This window comes from Buceros rhinoceros, unplaced genomic scaffold (assembly GCF_000710305.1).
Source record: "Buceros rhinoceros silvestris isolate BGI_N320 unplaced genomic scaffold, ASM71030v1 scaffold34496, whole genome shotgun sequence".
Classification (NCBI taxonomy): Eukaryota; Metazoa; Chordata; class Aves; order Bucerotiformes; family Bucerotidae; genus Buceros; species Buceros rhinoceros.
The window spans coordinates 1-23,497 of record NW_010418687.1 but is presented as its reverse complement, the minus strand read 5'-3'; the positions used below and the strand labels follow the sequence as shown (position 1 = coordinate 23,497).

General features: G+C 41.8%; 1 protein-coding gene across 1 annotated transcript; it reads left to right on the top strand.

Annotated features, from left to right (window-relative positions):
* Positions 1-1,440: 1,440 nt before the first annotated feature.
* Positions 1,441-22,448, top strand: LOC104488217 (poly(ADP-ribose) glycohydrolase-like; the record flags this gene model as incomplete). Its single annotated transcript, XM_010138636.1, has 8 exons — positions 1,441-1,499; positions 3,627-4,610; positions 6,289-6,472; positions 7,075-7,197; positions 8,007-8,090; positions 9,154-9,228; positions 20,642-20,734; positions 22,291-22,448. Coding segments are annotated over exons 2-8 (1,658 nt in total), but the record flags the coding sequence as incomplete, so codon positions are not given.
* Positions 22,449-23,497: the final 1,049 nt, after the last annotated feature.

Below are 23,497 nucleotides of genomic sequence, written 5' to 3'. Positions count from 1 at the left end.
CCGCCGGGTTGCGGTGTCCCTCCGTGCTCAGTGCCATCCCTGCGCTGGGCGTCACACGCTGAAGGAGGGCAAGCGTTAAGGGCGAGAGGCCGCTTGTGTCGGTGCGCGGAGCCAGCCTTCAATGTCGGGCTGGAATCGTCCGTAGAGGAAGTTCCCGCGTGGCTTCCTCAGGCCAACTGTGTTTGGCGGTAACGCTGACAAGATTTTCAGGGGCAATGAAACAGCCATTTCCAAATAGAAGGAAAAAAAAGAACCCCAGATAGCATCTCTGAGTAGTAGACCGTAGTTCAAAATTTTGTGTACCTGCTTCTACAGAGAAAGAGAAATAAGAGTCTTCTAAACATTAAGCTGTTTTCATCAGAGGTAAATTCTGAGGAATGGTTTGCTTTGTGGGAATGATTTGGGGAATCTTGAATAGAAAATGAGAGACCACTTTAAAATGACCCCGAAGTCTGAGCTGATTGTTCACTGAATGTAAGGGTATGTTGTCTTTTTGTTGCCTCTTACGTTTTTACCACATTATCTGTAGCACAAAGAAATGTTGCTAGTACTACATAGATGTTCGGTGTGGTTTATTGGTTGTGGGGCTTTAATGGCTGCTCAGATGGGAAAGGTCAGGCCAAAGCCCCTTCGTCCTGTCCTGCTGCTAAGGAAGAAGTATTCCTTTTCTGCCTCAAGAGCTAGGCAGCTGTCTTTGAAGAGGTTTATTCACCCCATGTTTTAACATGTCTCGTCAGGTTTTTTTCTGGCTTGTAAGTTCTGCAAAAGTACTGTTGCAATAGGAAAACTGCAGATCTTGCTGACCTGCCTGAAAGCATCTTGGCAAGGGAAGGAAGGGAACTGAAGCCCTTTCCTGCAGTTCTATTTGTTGCTGTTTAGGGGATTAAGCGCTGATGGGCTTTACAGATTGTTTAAGGATGGAGGGAAAAAGAAAAACTTCTTTTTTTTTTCCCTCAGCACGCACCACTTCTAATATGTCCAGTCTGTGTACTAAGCCCTGTGTTTCACAGAAACAAAGTTCTCAGCTGGGTCTGCTAAGATGCCTAGTTGTTAGGTTTGTGTTTAAGTTATGTTGTGTTGCCTCTTCATAACAAAATTCAGCAGAAGTCTTTCGGGGCTCGCTGTTGAGGTAGTTGTAATTAAAGGTGATAATGAGAGCTATAAAGTTCACATTGCCTTTTTTTTAATCTAGAGATTCACTGTGAGTTTTTAACCATATTTTTAAAGAAAGCCTGACATTTATGAAGGGTATTAGAGAAGTAGCGGCTGCTGACTGATAGGAATTAAACTTTGTATCACATGTAGGGGTGATAATGGGGACTTAATTAAGGTGTTTTTCATCTTCCTTCAGTACAAGTTACCTTATTCCTATGCAATTGTGTTGCAGTTTATTGTGTTTCATGTACTAATGGAGTGAATTGTGGTTTTTCAGTTTGTAAACAGCGGACAATTACCAGCTGGCTGGAGAATAAAGGACCCAAGACAACTGAGGCCAGAAGGTAAAAAGTGCAGTGTACCCACTGAACAGCTGTATGCATTGGGTGGCCCAGTGACACCAGGCTCTGTCCTCAGTCAACAGCTCTGCTTCTGGACTTGTTTAGCACAGGGCAGTAACAGTTACAGGTGTGGGCCCATGGTTCTGCACTTGGCCCCAGCTCTGCTGTTAATTTGTAGACAAAAGTCTGCTTTGGTTCATGTTGCTGGTGCAACTTGATTTCGTTTGGGCTGGAACTTAGAGGTGCTGAAAGGTGTGTTCAGTTTATTTTATGAGAGACCTGACATAAGTTTTGCTGCTGAATGGCGCCAGGTCAAGTCTGGTATTTTCTGCTAGTATAGTCTGTCGGGAGTGGTGTTCACAAGGGAGCGTTCAAATTAAACTCCCAAGAGTTGAACTGCCTGGTGGAGAAGATTATCAGATGTTATTTTTTTGTAATTGCAGCTGTCAATGTGCTGGTTTATTTTGCATTGATGTTTGATAATGAATAGAAACCAATATCCCTGCCAGTGCTCAAATAGCTAGGAAAATTTGTGGTAGTGATTAACATGGAAGGGCACAGGGCTCAGTTACAGGATTACAGGTTGCAGTGAAGCAAAGATGTTAAGAGGATGCTTATGGAGGGAATTCTTTTTTTTTTTTTTTTAAGGTTTGCTCTAGAGTATTGCTTTTATATGGCATACTGCAGCCTGGCAGACAGATACAGCCTCGTCAGTGTTAAGCAGCAGATTAAATCATGTCAACCCTTTGTCCCTTCCTAGTGCAGCTAACATCACTCTTTCAGTTTGTCTGAACTTGAACACAGTGTTAGGTTTGATTTCTCCTCTTAAGCTGACAGCAGATGTTGTTGATACCTTTAAACAGTCATTTACTGAGATGGCAACAGTAAGGTTATTTTCATTGTTGTTAATCAAAATTATCAGTGCAGGAACAAATGCATAGATGGGGAGTTAATTTATCATAACGTAAACCCCTTGAAAATCCTTTTGTTTTCACATGGTCTCCCTATGGGTGAAGTTCCACTACTATCTGCTGCTCCAAGCCTCCTCTTTTTTTTTTGTTTCTTTTTTTCTGTAGAGGCAAAAGTGTGAATGTTTTCTCTCTATCCAAAGTGCTCTTTTAGAAGAGGATCTGTCCTCATTTGTGGAGAGAATTAATGCCTTGGGGAACCTATGAAGACATTCAGTTCCTGAATTCAGGGTTGTGTGATAATGGCCTCTTTTCATGTTGAGTGCAGAGGGGAAACTGGGCAATGACCAGAGAGCAGAGTCTAGAGTGGTTATACACAGTGCTGGAATGACACATTCAGGAGAAAGCATTGCTCAGAGTGACATATTCACCAAGGCTAGTCAGGGCTTTTAAATATTCCTGAGGTGTCGACTATTGATACACTGACCCAAAAACTAGTTCATAAGTGTGAAAGACTTTTCAATGTCATCTTGAAGATTCATCTGCTCGTGCAGAACTCACTTCATTTCCTTGTTACAATACATTTCTCTCTCTTCTTTGTGTAAGACAGTGCAGGACAAATTAGGTTGCTTTTATCTTTAAAAATAGTAGTTGATTTAATGTGTCTTAGTTTTACTCCTGTGTTTTTTGTATTGTGGGGTTTTTTTTAAGAGCCACAGGCTGCTTATGAAAGTAAGGAAGTAACAGAATGTTTTTGAGATTCCGGACTACTGCAGCCTGCTCTTCCCAAAGATGAACTCTTAGCTCTGAGGGAATGGCCACAAAACCATTGGTTTCTTTGCTCACTGTATTTAACTGATGAAAACAAAAGTTAAGAAGGACTTTAGCAGGACTTCTGAATTTTTTTCTTCCGGAGGAAATAACTAAATAATAGCTTAATACTGTTTAGATTTGAAAATAAGGATAGTGAATGACTGGAGTAGATTTCTAAGGTGGTCCATTGTCCTTTGGAGCCTTTAAATGGAAATAGGTTGTTACTGAGCAGCATTCCCCAGTGCAGTAGAACTTGTTGATCCCGGTAGTGCTTACTTACGGAGTATACTGGGGAAAATACTGAGGCTTCTATTGTATGTTTATCATCATTCTTTAGAAAAAATAAATTATATATACAGTAATTTAATTTGGAGATAAAACATTCAGTTCCCTTACTTCTCTTCCACAGCTTGCACAGCAAAATCGGTAACAATCCGGAAGCAAATCCCAAGATGACTTCCATGAAAAAAGAGAACTTTTATGAGCATGATGTGAAAAAGCTAGAGAATATTTGCCAGCAAAATTACTCAAAAGTACCTGTGGAAGTTGCTGCAAAGCATGTGAATTTGCCTCAGACAGGCAGCATGTGTAACTGGGAGGCTGAGGACAAAAATCCAGTCTTGGACACAGAGCCTGTGAAGGGGACGCAGTCTGGAGACGTCTTCCAAAACGCCAATGTGGATCAGGTGCACAGAACTGGCAGGCAGGCTCAGAGAGGCTGTGAAGAAAGCAGCAACAGTTGGACTCAGAGGAAATTATCATCGGGCTGGTCTTTGAAAACAGGAAATACAAAACTTTCTTCAAAAGACACTGAGGCAGATGGACAAGTGGCTTTGTGCAATTCGCCGAAGCCAAAGAGTTGCGATTCTGTCTGTCCAACGGGTGAACAGGAAGGAGGGGATGTGGTTCCAGAGAGCCCGCTTTCAGATGCCGGTTGTGATGCTTGTGTTGCTGATCTTGGCAGTCCTGGGAGACTGAGCAAATGTCAGAGCAGTTCAGGGGATTCACCTGCTTTTGAGAAAGAAAGTGAACCGGAGTCACCGATGGACGTAGACAATTCTAAAAATAGCTGTCATGGGTCAGAGGCTGATGAGGAAACGAGTCCGTTTCTTGATGAGCGAGAGGAGGTTAGTGTGTCAAAACCCATAAACAAAGCGTTTAGAATTCAGTATGGGGATGCTGAACTGGAGTCGAGAAAGTCACGCTTTTCTGCCAAGGGCTGTGAAAGCTTTGAGGAAGTGGATAACTCTGTTAAAGAGGACAGTCTGTATACGAGGGCACCTGGGATCGCTCCTGCCCCAGCACCAGAATGCAAAGGCACAAAACCGGGTGTGAAGAGAGACTCCAAAATCACCTCTCACTTCATGAGGATACCCAGAGTTGAGGAGAAAAGGTAACGCCCTGCCTGCCTCTCCATTGTGCTTTGGGGCTGGATTGTGTCGAGGTTTTGCAAAATGTATGTTAAGACACAAAGACAACTTTGATGTAAGCTCCAAGTAACGTGTTTAATGGGACTGCTCATGAGTTTTTGAGGGATAACATTTGTCCAGTGCAACTTTTTAAATCACTGGAGATTTGTTAAGAGTGGAATTCAAGACACTGTAGAAAGTTGATTTTCTTTATCAAAGGAGTGATTTAAGACCGTGGGATTTTTAGTGCTTGACAACAAAAGGTGGTACAGGAGTGCTTTATGGAGTGTAGCTCTAGCACTTGTTATTTCATTCAGAGTACTTGAGGAAACTGATGTCTTCTTGGGGTTTTTTTTAGTTTCATCTGTCAAAAATACTGAACCTATTTTGTTGATAATGATGCTTTGAAATAGGAAAATTTACACTATGGAAGACAGGTATGGAGATGTAAGTGTTAATCAGAGTGGTTTTTTGGGCTTTATTCATCATTTGGGAGAGGGACTGGTGATTACATGCTACAGCACTGGAAATAGAAGCCCTGAGCACGGCCCAGCACTCCATGTGCTAGGTGTGGTGTAAAGGCAAAAGGGTAAGCTCTGCTCTGGAGAGTTTAGTTGTCAGTAGGAGCTGAGAAAGCGAATAAAAGCAGAGGAGCAAGCAGAAACAAGAGGACTGTGTCTGCAGGTGTAGTAAGCAACTATCTCAGCAGTCTGAAGTCCTTAAAGCAGGACAAGAAAGTGGTTTTGCACATCGCTGTTTGAGAAGGGAATCTTTTTCTCTTTGGGTCGCGGATGAGCACAGTGGGCCTGTACCCAGTGTCACACTGATGTGGCCACCCCATTTGCATGGGATTGGCCAGGTTGGAGACACTGGCTGCACCTGAAGATCCTGACATAGCAATAGATGCAGTGAACAGGTTGGACAACCTCTTTATTCAAGGGTGGAGTAAGTTTGCTAAGGGAAATTTAGAGGTTTAAACAGCACCTCAAAGTCTAAGATTTTAACTTGGTTTGCATTTTACTCTGAGAACATTCTCTTGCATAGGAAGCATTTGGTATATTACATCAAACATGCAGAGGGTTCAGGTTGTTCTTCCCCGAAGTATTTCAGATCCATGCAGATATGGTCATTAATGAGGAGTAGTTCATTGGCTCTTGCATGTGCTAGAATTTTGCAAGTGCTTTTTTGGACTGCTTTTAAACGTCCGCTTCCATGGCGAGTACTGTATGCCTGGTGAGAAAAATACAGCCCAGGGAGAAAGGGTGGTTAGAACTTTGTGGATTGTTTGGTTGGGAGAAGGCATATGTGCATACATCTTTGTTTTCAAAGAGCTGAGAAGGTGCTGTAGAGGGTAACCTGGCAAATGCAGAGCTATGAGTCCGTTTCCTATCCCTGGATGGACAGATCCGGGTGGGAAAGAACACAACTGCAGTGGAGAACCCTTGCTGAGATATTGCAGTTCTGTGAAAGTGTGAGTAAGCCTGCAGAGAAGAGTGGTTTGGTAGGCGTCGTGTGCTTGTTGGGGAGGAGGAGGTTGGTGGTGGCGCCCCAGCAATTAAACCAACTCTGCAATAAACATAACCCTGGAGTGGGAGTTCATGTGTTTGCCTATGAGGCTTTCCTTGAAATAAACTGTTTCAATGTATTTTATTTTAACAGCAGAAAAGAGAAGTGTGAATTCAAACCCCAGAAGCCGGGAAGGAAGATTCCTAAATACATGCCACCTCCTCTTCCCACCAACAAGAAGTGGTTTGGGACCCCAATTGAAGAGATGAGAAGAATGCCAACGTGTGCGGCCCGCCTTCCTCATCTGCGACCCTCAGCCAATCACACCGTAACCGTCAGAGTATGATAATTCAGTGTATTGCCTGAAATCGAATTTCGTACAGAACTGTTGTGGAGGCCTTCCTTTGCTGTGCCATGCGAGCAGACTGAGGCAACTGATTTGCCTGAAAGTTGGCTCTTCTGATGCCCAGAATTAGGCTGTTAAGGTCCAAACTTGAGATATTGCTGTATCTGTAATCATTTCTCATCCTCCTCAGTGTTAGGTTAAAAAACTGTTACTTCTACTCATAACTGGTTAGATTTGAAACTGCATTTTGGAAATACCAGGATGAAGCTGTTTAGGTAGTTAGATGTATAAGTGAGGAAGGACTTAGCTGGTAGTTGAACACAGATAATTGCCTGTATTTATTCCAGCGTGTTTCAAGAGGTCACCTGATAAGTCGGTGTTCTTTTCACCAGTATGACAGGAAGAGTAACAAGAGTGGTGGATGGAGTGTTTTGTAACTAAATACCCATCCTGTGGTTGGTTTGTAGCTTTCCCCTTTCCAAAACAAAAGTAGACGAGAGCTTTTTTAATCTCTTTTTGCTTACTTTCTATTTCTTGCATATCAAGACTTGAAAGCAGAGTTTGAGCTTTATTCCCCGCTTCCTTCTGTATTGCAGGTGGATCTCCTGAGGGAAGGAGAGGTGCCTAAACCTTTTCCGACTCACTACAAAGACTTGTGGGACAATAAACATGTCAAAATGCCCTGCTCGGAACAAAACTTATACCCTGTAGAGGATGAGGTAAGAGAAAGTATTTCTGGTCGCTGCTTGAGACTTCCTTAAACACACCCACTGCAATACTTGAGACTGCAATGGATAAAATGAGCAAGTGGGTCCAGTCATGAAGGCTGCGTAATGAGAACGGGCTCTCGAGTCTGGAACAGAGAGTGTTTATAGCCTCTAGAAATTACTGCCGGTCTCCTCATTTATCAGTTTTACAGGTACAGTATCAAATGAGTTAATTGATGCTTCAGAGACAGTGTTGATAAGGTTTTTGTTGGACGTGGAGGAGGATGAGCTGTCTCTGCCCTCATGGTGGTCTCATGAGAAATACCATTATTGTTTGCAGTGGGCAGTAGGACTTTCTGTTGAGGAAAAGTATCCCAGGATGTCTGAAATTTGGGCTGGCGCAGGAGTCACCCACAGCAATACGCCTTTATAATCCGTGCCCTTGTTGTTCTCAATATTACATTTTTATGAAGTTGGTTCAGTTTGTATTTTGAGTAGCGGATTTTATAATCTTCCTTCACAAAGAATGAACTGAACAGCATTTGACCTTGAGATGGCACGGGGAAGAGTGCTGCATTTGTGGAAGAGCCCGCTTTGTGAATGCTGCGGCTGAAAGGGAGCTCTGCAGGAAGTGAAACACCGTGGACTAGAAGCTGCAGAAGAATACTCTGTTTCTCAAAATAGATGGTTTATTTTAAAAGAGCTTTCCAAATAAAGCAAACTATTTAAAACAAATGTGCCAAGGAAGGCAAATATTAGTAAATGTGTCTTTCTGTTTTGAGTAACTTGATCTGACTTTGTGTTGGGCTTTTGTTTTAAAGAATGGAGACAGAACTGCTGGAAGTCGATGGGAACTAATCCAAACTGCCTTACTTAACAAATTCACTTGCTCACATGACTTGAAGGTAAGCTTGAAATCAAGTCTATATTCATACCAGTACCTTCTGGCTCTCCATTCACTGGTAGTGATTCTGGCTCAGCCCTCTTTGTTTCATCACTTACAGAAAGAAACTTTGAAAAATCGATGCTATTCAAGGGATCCCCTCATGAATTAAGGGATTTAATGAGTCTTAAGTGGTGCCACTGAATTTCCTAGGTATTATTAAAATGAATTGTCTTTTATAAGTCCAAACAAAACTGTGTTTGTCTGGTGGCGTCCCCTGGTTTGTGATAAATGGACTCTGTAGGCTTTTTGTATAACCATATGTTAGAGTGATGCATTGGTTTGAAACAAGAGCTCTAGTTACCACTAAAATTGCAACAGTTCACGTTGCTAACAGTCTGTAAATTTTGGAGACTAATAGGCTGTTGGTAACTCTTATCATTCTCATTGGCTTTTAATGAACTGGGATTTGGAGCAGCTTTGAAATGCTGTCAGGTGTTTTGTGAGGAACAATGTGATTTAGATTACACCTGAGAGGCAGGGATGGAGGAGGGTGGAAAAGCTGCAGATAAGCTTTAAAGGAATCAATAGTGTTTGCCTGGCAATTAATGAAACTTCCTTTGATAATACTATTTCACTTGGTATTTTTTTCCTGAGAAGTTTATAAAGGTGGTGGTTGTTGTAAAGGGCCTATTTAATTTTGTTGTGGTTCTGATTCTTTGAGTTGAGGATCTGGTAAAACTGCTGTATTGCTGAGGAGTGCTATTTGGGGGATTTTTAAAGGAGCAAGCGTGGGCTGGGGAATGTTTATGCTGTGTGGTGTAAGCGGATCTAAGCAGGCTTAGTCTTGTTTTGTGCTAAGAGGAAAAAACCTGTAGGCTGAAGCTTACTGCATGCTAAACCTAAAATCCAGGGTCCAGTACGGTGTAGTCCCGCTGTATTCTTACAGCTGTGTGCTCTTGGCAGGCCCTGTGCAGCTTTTACCCACTAGATGGTAGTGCTCCCACAGAAAGGAGAGCCTGTAAGCCCATTTTCTTCTGCTCATGAGCGTCTCTAAGCTCTGGTTTGTCGTGCTCTTTCCCCAGGAGGCTATTCTGAGATACAACATCGCTTATTCCAAGAAATGGGACTTCACTGCTCTCACCGACTTCTGCGAGAAGGTAAACCCAAGCTCATTTAAAAGAGGAAGAAAAACAAAATAGAAGTGACTGCTCTGTCTATATGTCTCAATTCTTTTGGCTTTATTTTCCTTTTCAAGAGTAAGGGGTTTGGAATTGTCATCTGTGGGCAGTTATTTGGCTGGTAGCTTCAGGTGAAATGATGATTATATTGTATAGACTGAATTAATTTTAAGCAAGTACTTTGGGTGCTTCAGCAACCACTAAGGCTACTGGAGCCAAGGTGAGAAATGCCTTTTCTCTTGTTTATGATAACCGGATTTATTAATAAACTATATTAATATTTCCAGTGTTGTGGTTTGGCATTTTAAAGACTGTTGCTCTTTTTTTCCTTTTTTAAACACCTTAAACGTTCTATTACAGTGATGTCTGCATGGACCATGCTTTGCTGGTCAAGTAGTAAAATTTGGCGATGTGCTGAGCAATAACTGAAACTGTAGAGCCCTTGAAAGATGGGGTGGGGTTTACAACTTCATCCTACAGAGAAAAATGAATAGGAGGTGACAAGAGCAGGTTGGACTGTTGTTAATGTACATCCTGAGTGAGAGTCAGAAACTGCTAATTAAAGATTCAATGAGATTTAATAGTTCTGTTTTGCAAGCAGCACAGTGTTGTTACTGCTGACAGAAGGTACCTATAAACATAGCGGCGGTGGTTTATTTGCTGGCCACGAGAGCTGCTATGTTTGCCCACCTTGCCAGTTCAGTGAGGTCTCTATTTTTCAGGCTGTCAGGGCTGGTTGGTATAGGCTGGGGATATACTGAAATAATTAGAATTGTTTCAAAGAACAGGGAAAGTATTTAAAAATCTGACTCAGGAATGCACCAGATTTGCGTCGTCTTGCTGCAAACACAACTGAGCTTGTCCTGATGCGTTTGTAACGTGCATCTGGGAGTTTGGAAACTGGAGGTGATTAGATTCAGAGATACCAGCCAGGGAGAGGAAGTCATATTGGCTGTCTCCGGAGAAGAGAGGGGCAACAGGGAAATAAACTGTGTGTCAGGCATCAATCTCTCACCATGGGTGAAAAGGCCATTTGTGTCACCTGGGAATGAGGAGTTAGTGTGAGGTTCCCGGGGGAAAAGAGATTTTAGACCAAGGTGAAGAGTGTGCATCAGTATATTAAATAAGGAACAGTGTTACAGGGTCAAAATGCATGTTGTTTTTAAATCCTCCTTGTAAGATTCAAGTCCATTTCTTTGAAATAACAATACTTACCGGTTTCTCGGGCTTAACTTTATTTTCCTTTGAGATTAAAACACTTTCAGGTTACTAAACTAATGGGAAATAAATACCCGGTATGTGAGCCAGGATTTTTTCCCAAACAACATGCCCTGCCATTCACAGGCAGCCCGGCTTTGCAGCGTGTCCAAAGCATTGTCAGAAGAGGGAGCCCTCACCCTACTTTCAAAAGATTCTTTTGGAGGCTGGTTAGCGAGTGGAAGTGAAATTCCAGTTTGTACAGTGAAGTAAATTTGTGAGGTTGAGGTTTCTTTCCTTTCACAAAGTTCATCACAGCCATCAGTAATGTCTGTAAAGCTCTCAGTAGTTTATTCACTTCAGACATCTGACAGTTTTGTTGTCCTCTGTGGAATTTCCACACTGTTGTATTGATTTGTTTTGCCATCCGCCTGTAAATATTGGCAAACAAGCTTAGGATTTATTGAAGTTATTACTTAGTGGATAAGAATTATTAGTGCTGACATTTTTCTTCTTACTTGCAAAGTTTTTGTCACTTGGAAGTTATCCCTGTGTCTGTTACCCTAGAACTTACCTCAAAGCCAGGCAGGAATGAGTCAATGACGAGTAGAAAAGGGAATGTGAGGAAACTGCAATGGATGGAGCTCTCTCAGCAGCTACGATGTAGTGTGGATGAGCTTTATTTATGCAAATAGTGATAGGTTGGGAATCTACTACATGCTTTTGATCAACAGTGCTGCCTTCTTCAGGGTTTTTTCTGTCTTGTAGATTTGCCCTTCCATTTCCAGGCAAGACCAAATGATTTTTTTCTTTTTCCCAAGTGTGAGAAATAAAAAGTCTAGTGAGGTCACTCAAGGCTCATGTGTTAGACTTATCTCCAACAACAGCAACTGATCTGAAGGGAACAGTAGGGCTTTCTCCTAAGACAGTCCCACAATCTGCTGCTTTAGGTTGGGCCTGTTCTTTCTGGACATGTTTTGTCTTTATTGTGTTGCTTTAAAGTCTCTTGGAGCTTAAGCATAATTCTTGTTCCTGTTGTTTCTTGGACTGTCTCTCTTGCTGCCTGCATCCATCCTTCTCTTTCAGAAATGGAGAAGTGTTTCAGTCTGAAAATAGTATGACATGTGTAACTTTCTGTAAAGGTCATCCTTTAAAGTCAGTTTTGGTTGTGTAGTACACAAGAACTTAAGTCAGCTGGATTTATCTCGTGAAGCTTCAGGACCCTTCAGGATGTAGAACCTCTGTTGTCATGAAAATAAGAGCTCTTTTCAGGCGAACCAGTCGGTTCAACAAGCCTCAAGACTCATTTTTGTTCTTTATGTTATCAAACTGAGTTGTGTTGTCCCTTCTAAAACTTGAAATACTTGATAACAAATGCACTGAAAAATTAGGTTAAGACAGACACTTAAAGTGTCCCAAAGGAACCTTGCAGGCAGTGAAACAACAACGGATGGTTTTATTGCTCAGATGATTTGATTTCAGTCTTCCTCTAAACTACTCTGAAACCTGAAGAAGAACTACAGGATTTACATCATCTTACTGTCAGAAAACAAAGGAATAATGCTTGTATGCTTTTAAATTCATACTGGCAAGTTACCTGAGTCACAGGCTTTCCTGATATGCCTCAGGAAAAGAAAGGAATCAGATCTAGTTGTCTGATTTTTAGCTACTCTTGCTGCTTTTTCGTATGTGCAAAGCAGAAAGAGGGACTCTTGTGTATGCAGCCCCATTAGAATTTGGGATTTCCCAGATACTAATGTTTAGGGAGATTCTTTGTAAGATAATATCTGCATGCTGGTCAGTGCTGAAGAGGATTAAATCCACTATGTGTGCATGGCATTAATAGTCAAACTGTGATCTCTGGTGATGACTCATGTATTGGGAATCACAAGTAGTTGAGATATGATTTTGATTGATCTCTTCAGAAGCATAGCCTGAAGATTAAGGTAAATTGGTGCAGCAGAGACAGGGATTGTCTCTGAGCTTCTGTGAGTCATCTAAAAAATGCAGATGTTCACCTTGTATCCATAAATATTTGTATGTTTGTCTGGACTCTTTAAGCTTGATCATCTTGTTGGCAGCTTTGTGTCTGTGAAATGGAAAAGATATCGTGAGAGGAGTCAGGAATGGTGTAAAAGAATGTGATGGTTTCCATAGGAGGAAACTATTTGTCTTTTGGGAAAGCTGTTGGAAGCCAATCAGTCTACTTAATGGCCAGGACCTGCATATTTGCTGTTGATTCCCATCTCCTTCAGCATTCAGGAAACCCTTTTCTATTATGAAAGATGCTGTATAACTTTTACATTTGGATTTTTCTATGAGGTTGAAAGAAACAGGATAATACTCTCTTCTCCTCTCTGTACTTAATTGCAGAGAAGAACCTTCAGCACAAAGGACAAGGAAGAATGCACCAGACCACTTTATCTGTGCTGCTTTTTCTCCTTTGCCAGTCAAGCATGAGTTCACTGGTTTTAGCCTCAAAACTGGCTGTTAGCGGTGGGGTTTATGGCACAAATCTGTTTTCCCTGAAGTCTCATAAAAAGCTGTGTAGCAAGAAAACAAGGTCAATTGTCAAGCTGAAGGAATATATTGCTGTTTTTCTTTGCCCTTCAGTTACGCTTTTCTGATGATACAGAATACGTCCTGACAGTCTGAAAAAATTGGAGTTAATTATTGTACTGGAAATTATTTTTCATTTGCCCAAATCCTTGCTATTTAAAATTTGGCCTAGCAATATCCATCCAGGTCCTTGCACACGCTTTCTAAAATGTGTTATTTTAGAATTAACACATTTCAACCACAGCTGTTCTGCGCAGAATCCAGCATCTAGGAGAATATTCTTAAAGTGGAGAGCGATGGAGCATATTACAGTGTTCCTGTTAGTCAATGCTTTGCACTTAGGAATAATTAAAATAAATAGAAGAAACCTCTGATGTGTCGCTGAAAACCTAACAAAGGTGTGTTATTGAATTGCTGAATTGTGGGGTAAACCGCATAAAAACTGGAGTAATATCTGCAGAATGTGCTTGTTGCATTTTTTTGCCAACCATAATTGCATAACCTTAATCTGAAGAAATTTTGAAGATTACCTGGACAATGTTGGGAATTATCCTTCCTTTTTTAAGCATTATTTCAATTTTTCACCCTAAAAAAAAGATTATAAATGCAACACCTGAGGATGATGCCACAGTAGTGTGGTCTGGTGGGGTTATGGTTGAGCTCCTTTGAGAGAGAGCAAGCTGTTTAAGAACGCCCGCTACTGTTAGGTACATGCATGTCTTGGGAGGATTTTATGTTCCAGGAGGTCTTCACCCTGCTCTTCTCTCCTAGCAGGTCTGAGGAACCATGTCAGTCTTTCCTGTATGTTCTGTTGTTTGAGTGACCTGCTTGAAAAAAATGATGGCTGTAATCAGTGATAACTGGAATAGCAGGAATTCTGAAGTACCAAACTGGTCTGGTGGCTGGGTTTTTGATAAATCATTTCTGTAATTGTCTGGACAGTGCTGACAGGAGTGAGTATTGGACAGAGATGTCAGCACTACAAACAGGCTTTTAAGCAAGAAACAAAATGTCCCGAGGCTGAAAATAGCCCATCCATTGCTCCTTGCTGGCTTTCAGTTTAGTCCAGATGTTTTCAAACAGGTTTCACTACATCACATTACCTTTCGGAAATCTAAACTGAAAAGGTCTTCTGAGTGTGCTAGGAAGGCTCTTCCTTTGACAGCAGCTTGAAGGAATTTATGCCTGTACTGAACACAGGGTGAACTTTTCTGGGGTGGGGGCAATGTGCATCTCGCACACACTAGCAATATTAGCAGCCAAGTGTTGTAGAGGAGGAGATAGCGTTGGGTACAGGCTTGGTCTTAATTTGCTGTACCTTTCTCAGCAAAATACCTGAGCATCTTTTAAGCGGTGTTTTGTCAGCACCATCGCAGTGACTCTTGTCTCAGAATATTGACCCAAAATGACCAGGGAGAGGATCCCCGGGCATGCCAGAAGTAGAGGTTTCATTGTGTTTGGGGGGCTGGGGGCTGATGAACCCATTTCTTTGCTTTTTTTCCTTAACATGCAGATGGATCACCATTTCTCCAGGCTTAGCTGTCTATCCCAAATGACACAGAGAAGCTCCTTCTGGTGGGGTGGATTCCTTAGCTGCTTTGTGCCTTTAGGATTCTATGGGGTTTTTTTGTCTGGAGCAGTTAGAATGAAAAGCTCTGATGGTCAAAGCTTTCAGGAGAAAGCTCTGAAAAAGTGTATGTGGAAATAAGCAACAAGGAGGTGTTGCCACTGTGAAGGCGTAAGTGAAGCGTATTGTAACTATATTCCTGACTTTTCTCTTGGTTTTTCATCTGAAAAATTGAATTTGTCTATATTGCCTCCCTGCAGAGGTTGTTATGAGTTGCTCTGCACTCTTTAAAGAGCAGGTTTGCAAAGGTGGCAGAGTCTGTACCCTGGAGATGGTCTGAGAATCTTATTTGGCCAATATAATCTTAATTACTGGATATTTTTCTTGATATATTGGGGTTTTTGAGTCTATAATACTGACCTTCATGCAAAAAAGATCTACAGATGGGTTGAAATGCAACAATGCCCTTGTGTTATCTTTACTTGATCCTTCTTTTTCATCTCCTGCTGGTGCCTGACTTCTGGGTTTTGGCAATGTTAAAGAAAATAGAGCTTTCCTAAGGTCAGCAGCTGTGTTGTCCCATTGTTGTGAAGCTTTTAGGTTATTTGTTTCAAAAGTGGTTGAAAAAAAGCTGTAGTTAAGTAGCTGATGGCTTGTGAACACGGTGGTTCTCAGCAGACGTTTTTAGAATTGTAGCAGTATTAAACACTTCCCCCCCCGCCCCGAGTACTGTTTAGAGACGTGATAGTTTTGAATGGATCTGGACCTGGATTGCTTTCACCCTCAGCTTGTGTCAGTCAGAAGAGACTTTTTTTTTTCCCCTAATGTTACATCCCTGCTGTAGAAACCTGGTCATCATCTTTCCACTGCTTTCTACTTCCCAGGAGTATTTAGAAAGCAGTGTCTGACTGTCCTTCGCAGGACTGTTTGGGAAGGGTTGTGGGACTGCTTTGGGAATGGTTGTGATGCCTCTACTCATGGTAGACTCTCAGTGTGAGGCCGTACAAGTAGAGTCTGCTGGTGGCCTGGTGAGAATCAGGACTGAGATCTCACTTGCTGGTCATGAAGATGATTGAGGTGAGATTTCTAGTACCTTAGAAGTGTAAATTGGGCTCTAAGTCCATTAAGAGGAGATGGAAAAATAAATACCCATTTTTCTCTCAGATTTTATTTAGAACATTGAAAAGCTTTGCAAACGAAGCTGCAGTTGTTAAGGATGATACACCTGAGAGATCATTCCAAGGCTGGATTGGCAGAAGACATGAACAAGCCTTCAGGGGGAAAAAAAATTAAACAAAAATGAATTAACCTTTGCCTTGTAAGCTGTCTTCTGTTTTCCTTTTGAAGTGTCAGTTTGATAAATGTCAGAAGCATTCTTTTTCTCAAATAAGATTCTTCTCCGCATAATCCAGTGTTACGGTTTTTTCCCCCTCTTCCCTCCAAAGATTACGCTGTCCTTTCTTTGGTTTCTAATCAGGCAAGTGCTTAAGAAGTGGGATAGATTTGACAGCTAAGCATGTTTCCTACTGAATTAGTTTTGTGAGGGAACTGAAGGAGGCAGGCGAATATTCTTTACTGCACTTCTGGAAGTTCATTAAGTTAATAAAATGGGAGCTAAGCCCTTCCCCTCCCCTTGCTGCTAGGTTTCAGTCTACGTGTCATCTCAGAGAAAAAAGTCTGAGCTGGAGGGGAATGCTGAGGGAGAGGCTTCAGGCTGCCTGGGAGGTTATTCTGTGGAACATACCTTAAAAAATTGAAGTGGGAACTCGAAATTGTTAACATTATCCAGAGGTGCACAAGAACCAGTTATCTTGTAGAACAGTGCAAGAGCACAACTGAACTGTACATCTCATTTGACAGTGAACTAGAGCCTTTGGAAGGGACGTACCATCTGTGTATTGAATGGAAAAAAAAAGCAGCCTGTTAAATGCTTATGGACAGAACAAGGCTGTTAACAGACTTAAAAAGAAAATAAGCCTTCAAACACAAGTTCCTAGTGTCCTTGTTCCCCAAATACCTTTTTAAAAAACATTTTTCAGGTTTTTTTGCCTTCCCTGTTTCCCTCATGAATTGCAAAATTACAAAGGTTGATCAGATTTTTCTCAGGAGACCATTCCAAGTTGTCTTATACTTTGTGGCATGTTCCTTGTGTGTGGCACTGAGCAAATCTCTCTCTTCGTGAGAATGTGGATAGCATCGCTTTGTTCTCCTGTCTTTGTTCCATTTTCTTTGAATTGAGGACTTGAAGATGGTTTAATAATGATGTTACATCTAGGTAGGCTATATTTGCCCTTGGTTGCAAAGAGAGGTGTAACAAACAAGTTTTTCAGCTTGGAAGTATTTATCACATAGATCTTTATACCCTGTAAAAATATACAGGGGTTTTCCTTTATTTGAGACAAATGAAAGATACTGAGGGAAGAAAAGTGTTCCTGAAATTAGGGCACTGAACTTTTGTTGAGTAGAGTACGTGGAGGTTATTAGTTAGGAGGCCAGTACCACCTCTAACCACAGAATACCTTAGGAAAGCTGTTCCTGGAAAGAGAATTCAATCTCTTGGTACAGATGGTACGGAGCATGCACAAGTTGGTATGGAGAACGCACAAGCACCCACTGAAACAACATCGTTCTGAGGAGGCGCGTGAGGCGTTATGGCAGCTGGAAGGAAAAAGGCAGAAGGTCAGAATCCATTAGAATTTGGAAACGAACGACAGCAAGCCTGAAGGAAGCACTGTGGTTTTCCTCTGTGTCCTGAAGAACACGGTTTGGTTGCTCCTTGTTGTGCCTCAGGAGCTAAAATGGGGAATAAACCAGGACAAACTGGGAGCATGAAGCCGCTGCTGTCCTGGGGTGCTGGCTGCCTGTTGGCACGGTGCTCTTCCATTCCCATGGGGTCAGCGAAGCTGTCCCAGTATGTGTTTGGGGGTGCAGTCTGTTTGGCCTGATGAGCTTGTTTAGATTTAGATTCTCTGCCATCACTATTGCCCCCTGCTACCTCAGATTCTTCTCATTAGGACTGTCAGGCACACCCTGGTGGCAGAGGACCGGCTTACTGTGACAAGTGGCTGTGACTTACGGCTGTGCTCAGGCAGGCCTCTGCTGCACTGGAAATGTTCATTTTGCACAGTTGCGATGCAGGTTGGGCCAAGAGCTCTTCGCTCTGCCACGGCTCACTGAGCCGTTTGCATCTTATCAGCTGGAGCCCTCAGCCATGTTCGTTTAAACAGTCGCTGCAGTGCAAATACGATGAAAGCACTGAGTGATTTCTTTGGCAAAAGGTGAGTCGTATGCTTTGCAACTGACTGCATGTACTTTTCCCTCGGGGTATAACCCTTGCTTTCATTTAATACCTAAATAATTTTTTGTGTGATTGGAGGACCGTGAATCAAGTCAGCAAGGTGTTTTTATTTCAGATCCTGCAGGAAGCTGCAAAGGCCATGTGTGATTCACAGGGAAAGGAGAAACTGAGCAATTGTTTAAAACTAAAATTGCTATGATGCTTAGTGTGTTTTCCTTTATCTTGACAACCATTATTTTAGAATTCCTTGAGTTACAAAATGTTATTTTTAACAATGGAAATCCAGTCCTTTAAGAGAAAGGACTTTTCTTAATTGTAGTCTGAAAAAAGACTGTGCATGATTAAAATCACGTTTTAACCATGATACAGGTGTTCCTGCACTAGGACATCTACTTCTGAGTGAGTTGCTGGCTGTAACAGCTTCACACTAACTAGAATATTCCTGCTTTTTGAGCAGGAAGAGTTGCAGCTGGCTTCTGACTTTGTAGCTTGTTGACAAGGGGTGTGACTGGTTCTGTTCCACCTACCACCCTCCCTGCACGACATGTGGTAACATCTAATGACTTTTTGGTAGGCTGGTTCCACTTACCAATGCAGAGGAGGACTACCCCTGTTCGACAGGTTTTTTTTGTTTGTTTGTTTGTTTTTCCTGGAGCAAGCTGAAGGATCTCAGGAAATAATCAGACAAATATGGAAACTGGTGAAGTGTGTGTGGAAGGGTGTTTGGGGAATAGGAATTTCCTCGTAGGAATGTTACCTGTACAGCAATAGTCTAAGGGCAGAAAGGGGAAGGTGTGATTACATGGATGACTCAGGTTACTTAGTGTTTTTAGAAACTTTAAAAGCAAGGAAGGACACGTATTTCTGGCTTGCCACTCTGCTCAGGGATGGATTCTAGCCATGAGGTCTGAATGGGATGCGCAGGACCTAGCAGTTCCCCAAGGAGCTATTTTTAGAGAAAGTTTATTGGGGAGAAGGGGTGTTTGTTTGGGGTTGTTTGGTTGCTTGTGTATTTTTTTAAAGCTGCAACTGTACAACAAGAGTTCTCAGATTACTTCCTGCAGCAGCTGTTTTGTGAAGTTATAACACTTCCAGGAAGAAACAAAGGATGTTTGAGCTTGAAAACTGTCAATGTGTTGCCCTGCAACATTTAGGAGACCTTTACCTAAACAGGGAGTATTCAAAACAGGGACACATAGGCTGCTTGGTGGTTTGATCAGAGAACAATGCGGAGTTAGGAGCTTCTCGGCAAGGTCTATGAACTTAGCGCTCCCGAAGATCATCTTTTTAACACTGTGGGGTCCTTTACGTGACTTATCTTGGGAAAATGTGGGAAGGTTTTCATGGCACCCAACACTTTGCATAGCCCGCCCCCTGAAACCCCGCCATTATTCCTATGCATGACTTTTATAGAGAGGAGAGTGTGTTCTGGTACAGTATTAGGAAGGTAAGGGGAAGGAAAAGTAGGATTTAGAGTTTAAGAAGTGAACTTTACAGTTATGCATTTTGTATCGTGCAGTTCTGGCCCTGCTTCTGGTTTGGGGAGGAATTGCCTCATGCCATCATTACATTGTTTTCAAAGGAGCACAAAGGAAAGGTTGAAGTCTTGACAGCTGTGACAAAGTCCAGTGCCGTAATGTGTCACCAGATAAGTGATACTGTGCAGTCTGTGGCAGTCAGCAAAGCATAGCAGCCACTATTTATGTGTCAGCTTTAAGAGAGAGGAAGTGTTACCCGGAGGGGAGAGAATATCAGAATCTGACAGCCTGGTAGACATCTGAGGTTAAATGTCATCTTGTGAATAGATTTGACTTTCATATTCATTTTATGTATCGAGAGATGAAATTTCAGCCTTTAAATGCTCATTTTGTTACTTTATGGCACTTAAAAACATTATGCCTAAGAACAGAGCCAAGTGTCTCGATAGAGCAGAGGATGTTAAAGGTTAGGTCGTGATTTTCAGTATCTGGCTTATTCTCTGTAAATCTGGAGGTGATTATGCAGCCAGCAGCAGGAGAGATGGATGCATCTTCTCCTTTCTTAACTTCAAAAACCACCTTGACTTTCAGTAATAATTTATGTAATACGTGGATTCTTCCTCTGGGATCTCAGATGGTTTTCCTGTTTCCTAGGCTGGCTGGCTTGCTTGCAAGTTCTCGTTTCAATCGAAAACTTTAATTTAAAGCCTTGTTTGTGTGTCTTCATAGCGCATGGAAAGTAACCATGTGGGTGTTGGAGTTGTTTTATTCCTCCCATTCCCTACCATAGGGTTTTTGTCCTTTTTGAGTTTTTGTTCATGTTTTGTTTTTTAACTTCCTGAGTACTCTTAGCCCTTCGTGTCCGTTGGGACAGGTGCCCTTAACACTTGTTTTACAGGGAGAGACTGAAAAGACAGCAACACCCGAAATAGGAAAGCCAAGTCGAGGGTTCCAGTACGTCTGAGGTTGGGTAGTGATTTGTATCAGTTGGGAATTCGGCTCATTGCTTTGGAAAGAGTCTCATAATAACTTATGTCAAGGTTTCTTTACAGAGTATTTGGTGATGTGTTTTCTCAGCTGCAGTTTCGGAGAGTCGTTTCTGTATTTCAGTGAGCAGATGATTGCAAGGTGAAGTGCACTGACGTACTACCACGAACGAGGCTTTGGATTTGGATGAAGCTAATGGGACCTATTTTTTTTCCTCTCGTTTCCTTTGGATGGGTCCTGTTTTCACCAACTCTTCATACAATCATTATTTCTGAGGTAAAAACTTTTTTTTCTTCTTTTTCACAGGTTCTTGAAGATGCAGAGGCTCAACATTTGTTCCAGTCCATTCTTCCTGACATGGTCAAGCTGGCGCTCTGCCTGCCAAGTATCTGCACCCAGGTGGGTAAACAGCCAGCGAAGTGCTCTGTGGCAGATGCTCTTCTGCACGCCAGAACTAATGGCTATGGTCATCAAAAAAAGCCAACGACATCAGGGTCACGCTCTGTTTCGTAATAAAGCTCTAGCTTTTGTGTTGGATGTAGTTGAGGCCTAGGGAGCAGAGCAGACAATCCAGCAGTATCACTATTTCTTAAAAGTTCTTTTACTAGTGACTTGGAGGGGGACATTTTTGAGAACACGAAGTTTCTGAACACAAAGTCACATACAAGACTCAGGAGTTCGTGTCGTAATGTCTTTTATAAAGGGCATACCCTGTTAGGCAGAGTGAATTGTGAAGAACTTTGTCAAACTCACTTTCTTGGTTAGAAGTAAAGCTATATTTGTTCCATACCCTGGTTTTGTAGCCTTGTAGAACTTCCTAGAGACCTTCTCAGGCTTTTTTCCCTGTCTAGCTGTGTGACTAATATAGCTTGTTAATAGCCAGAAGGCAGAAGGAGACTCCATGAACGCGAATGTAGGCTGTAGGAGTGACCAGAATGAAGGAAAACTTGTTTGTTTTGTGGAGTAAACAAGGCTGTGTATTCCACAGTCTAAATGAGTAGCAATTTCTGTGATCACAACTGAAGGATTAAAATGGAGCTGTGCAGCTCTCCTGGAGCCAGGCTAATGATGGTGGCTGAGAGTACTGGAAGAAGAGGTGAAAACTCTGTTCTCTCCTGCCTTACTGGACTCCTTAGCAGTTAGAATGTTATTTTCCCCTGTCCCCTTGTATTATCATAAAAAAAAAAAAAGCCAAACATGAATGTGGTGAGCAAAACTTCCAAATCGGGAAGCTACAGCCTGATAAAATGGAATATGAATAACACTTTGGGGTTTTTTGTTAGTTTCCCCCAGCCTTTATTTCTTTTTGTATTAAAGAAACCCTGAGTAGAGTGAAATAAAACTCCAAACTGAAGACTAGAACGAAGCTGAGCTTTTTGTTCGTTTTGATGATAAAAGACTGGATAATCAAGCACTTGCTGCAGATACTACCAGTGTTATTTCTTCAAGTATGATGGAAACAAATTCTAATCAAGTCACAGGGTGATGCTCTGTGGTGCAACTTTCAGGTGCCTTTGAAGAATAAAGCGTGGTTGTGGTAGCTGAAAGCATTCCTTAAGGGTTGTTAACAATACAGCTAGTGAAGGTGGAGGTTACTTCAGCTTTCTGGATTGCCCAGGATGTTCAACATCCCATCTGTGGTTTTTTGGTTTTTTTTCCCCTCTCTGGTTTTGTTTGATAAATTGTGTTTCCTTGGTCGGTCTTCTTATTGATTAGAAATCTGCAGTTTGTCAAGCAAGCTTTTTCCAAATTGTCTTGAATAAACCCTTCTCAACTTTAATGGTGCTGCTGATTAAAGGGCTCACCAATGGCCTAGATTACTCTTGCTCTAATTTAACAAATGTAATTTTGTGCTCCTGTTTTTAGTTTTAGAATGGGTAAGCTAATTATTTTTCTCTGTTGTTCCCTCCCTCCCTTCTCTGCTGGCCCTCCCTCCCCCTCACTTCTGTTGGTAGCCAATACCTCTACTGAAACAGAAGATGAATCACTCCATCACCATGTCACAGGAGCAGATTGCTAGTTTTCTAGCCAATGCTTTTTTCTGTACTTTTCCACGTCGCAATGCAAAGATGAAGTCTGAGTATTCCAGTTATCCGGACATAAACTTCAACAGGTATGGCACTCAAGTAAATGGAGCTGATAACTCTTCCAGGCAAATGTTGTTGTTGTCGTTCAGGGGAGAAGCTCATTGTTTCTTTCATGTTTCTGTCACTGATTTCGGTCCTTTGTTTTCTGTCTTTTCCGTTTACCTTGAAGGGACAAGAAAACAGTGCAGCTCTGTAAGAAAGGATCTTGTGCACAGGAAGATATGCTTAATCCTACAAATTTTCCCTTCTTTTCCATGTGTGCACATGTGCAGACACACTCTTGCTCTGGCATAATTAGGCTGATACAATTCCCTACCTCCTCATAAGCCACTCGTCTGTGAATTGTGTATTTCAGTTGTGCTTCAGGTGTTCTGTAGGTGTTTAACTTAAAGGTCAGCGCTTCCCCAACCAAGTGTCTCCCGTTGGCTCCTTTGTGTCAGCACTGGTGATCTCCATGTTAAATCAGATCAATGGGACTCGATTCATCAGCATCCGTACAGTCTCTTACTATTTGAAGGCAGTTGTAGAGCTGCATGTTCAGATAAACATGTCCTTTTTGCTATAATTTAGCCTAGAAGAATTTCCGGACCACAATAAGCACTTAATCAGAGATGCTCTAATTTCTAAACAAGGGCTTATTCTTTTTTCCTGAGCACTAGCTTATGGACAGACTTGCTTAGCAATTTTTTGTCACATCTTTTATTTTTTAAATATCCTTATTTCAAGTGGGGGATGATGATGGACATATTTCCTGCTGCAGAATATTATGATTCACATGGGCTTGTACGTTAGAAATTAGAATTTGTCATCTTCTGGGCAAAAGAGGATGGTGAAGTTCTGGAAGGGGTTCTGTTTGCACCAGCTACACACTTCTAGCTGAACTTGATGTGTGTTTTTTGGTTTTTTGCGTTTTTTTTTTTTTTTTTTAAGGACTGTAAGGCACCAGTTTTTGTTGGAGCTTAAGCATGTTAAATTCTTATCACCTTTTTCAAAAACCTCCTGTTGCTAAATTGGAGATACTGTAATAGCTCCCATCAAAGCAGCTGAGGTTGGAATCATAATTACAGAATCACAG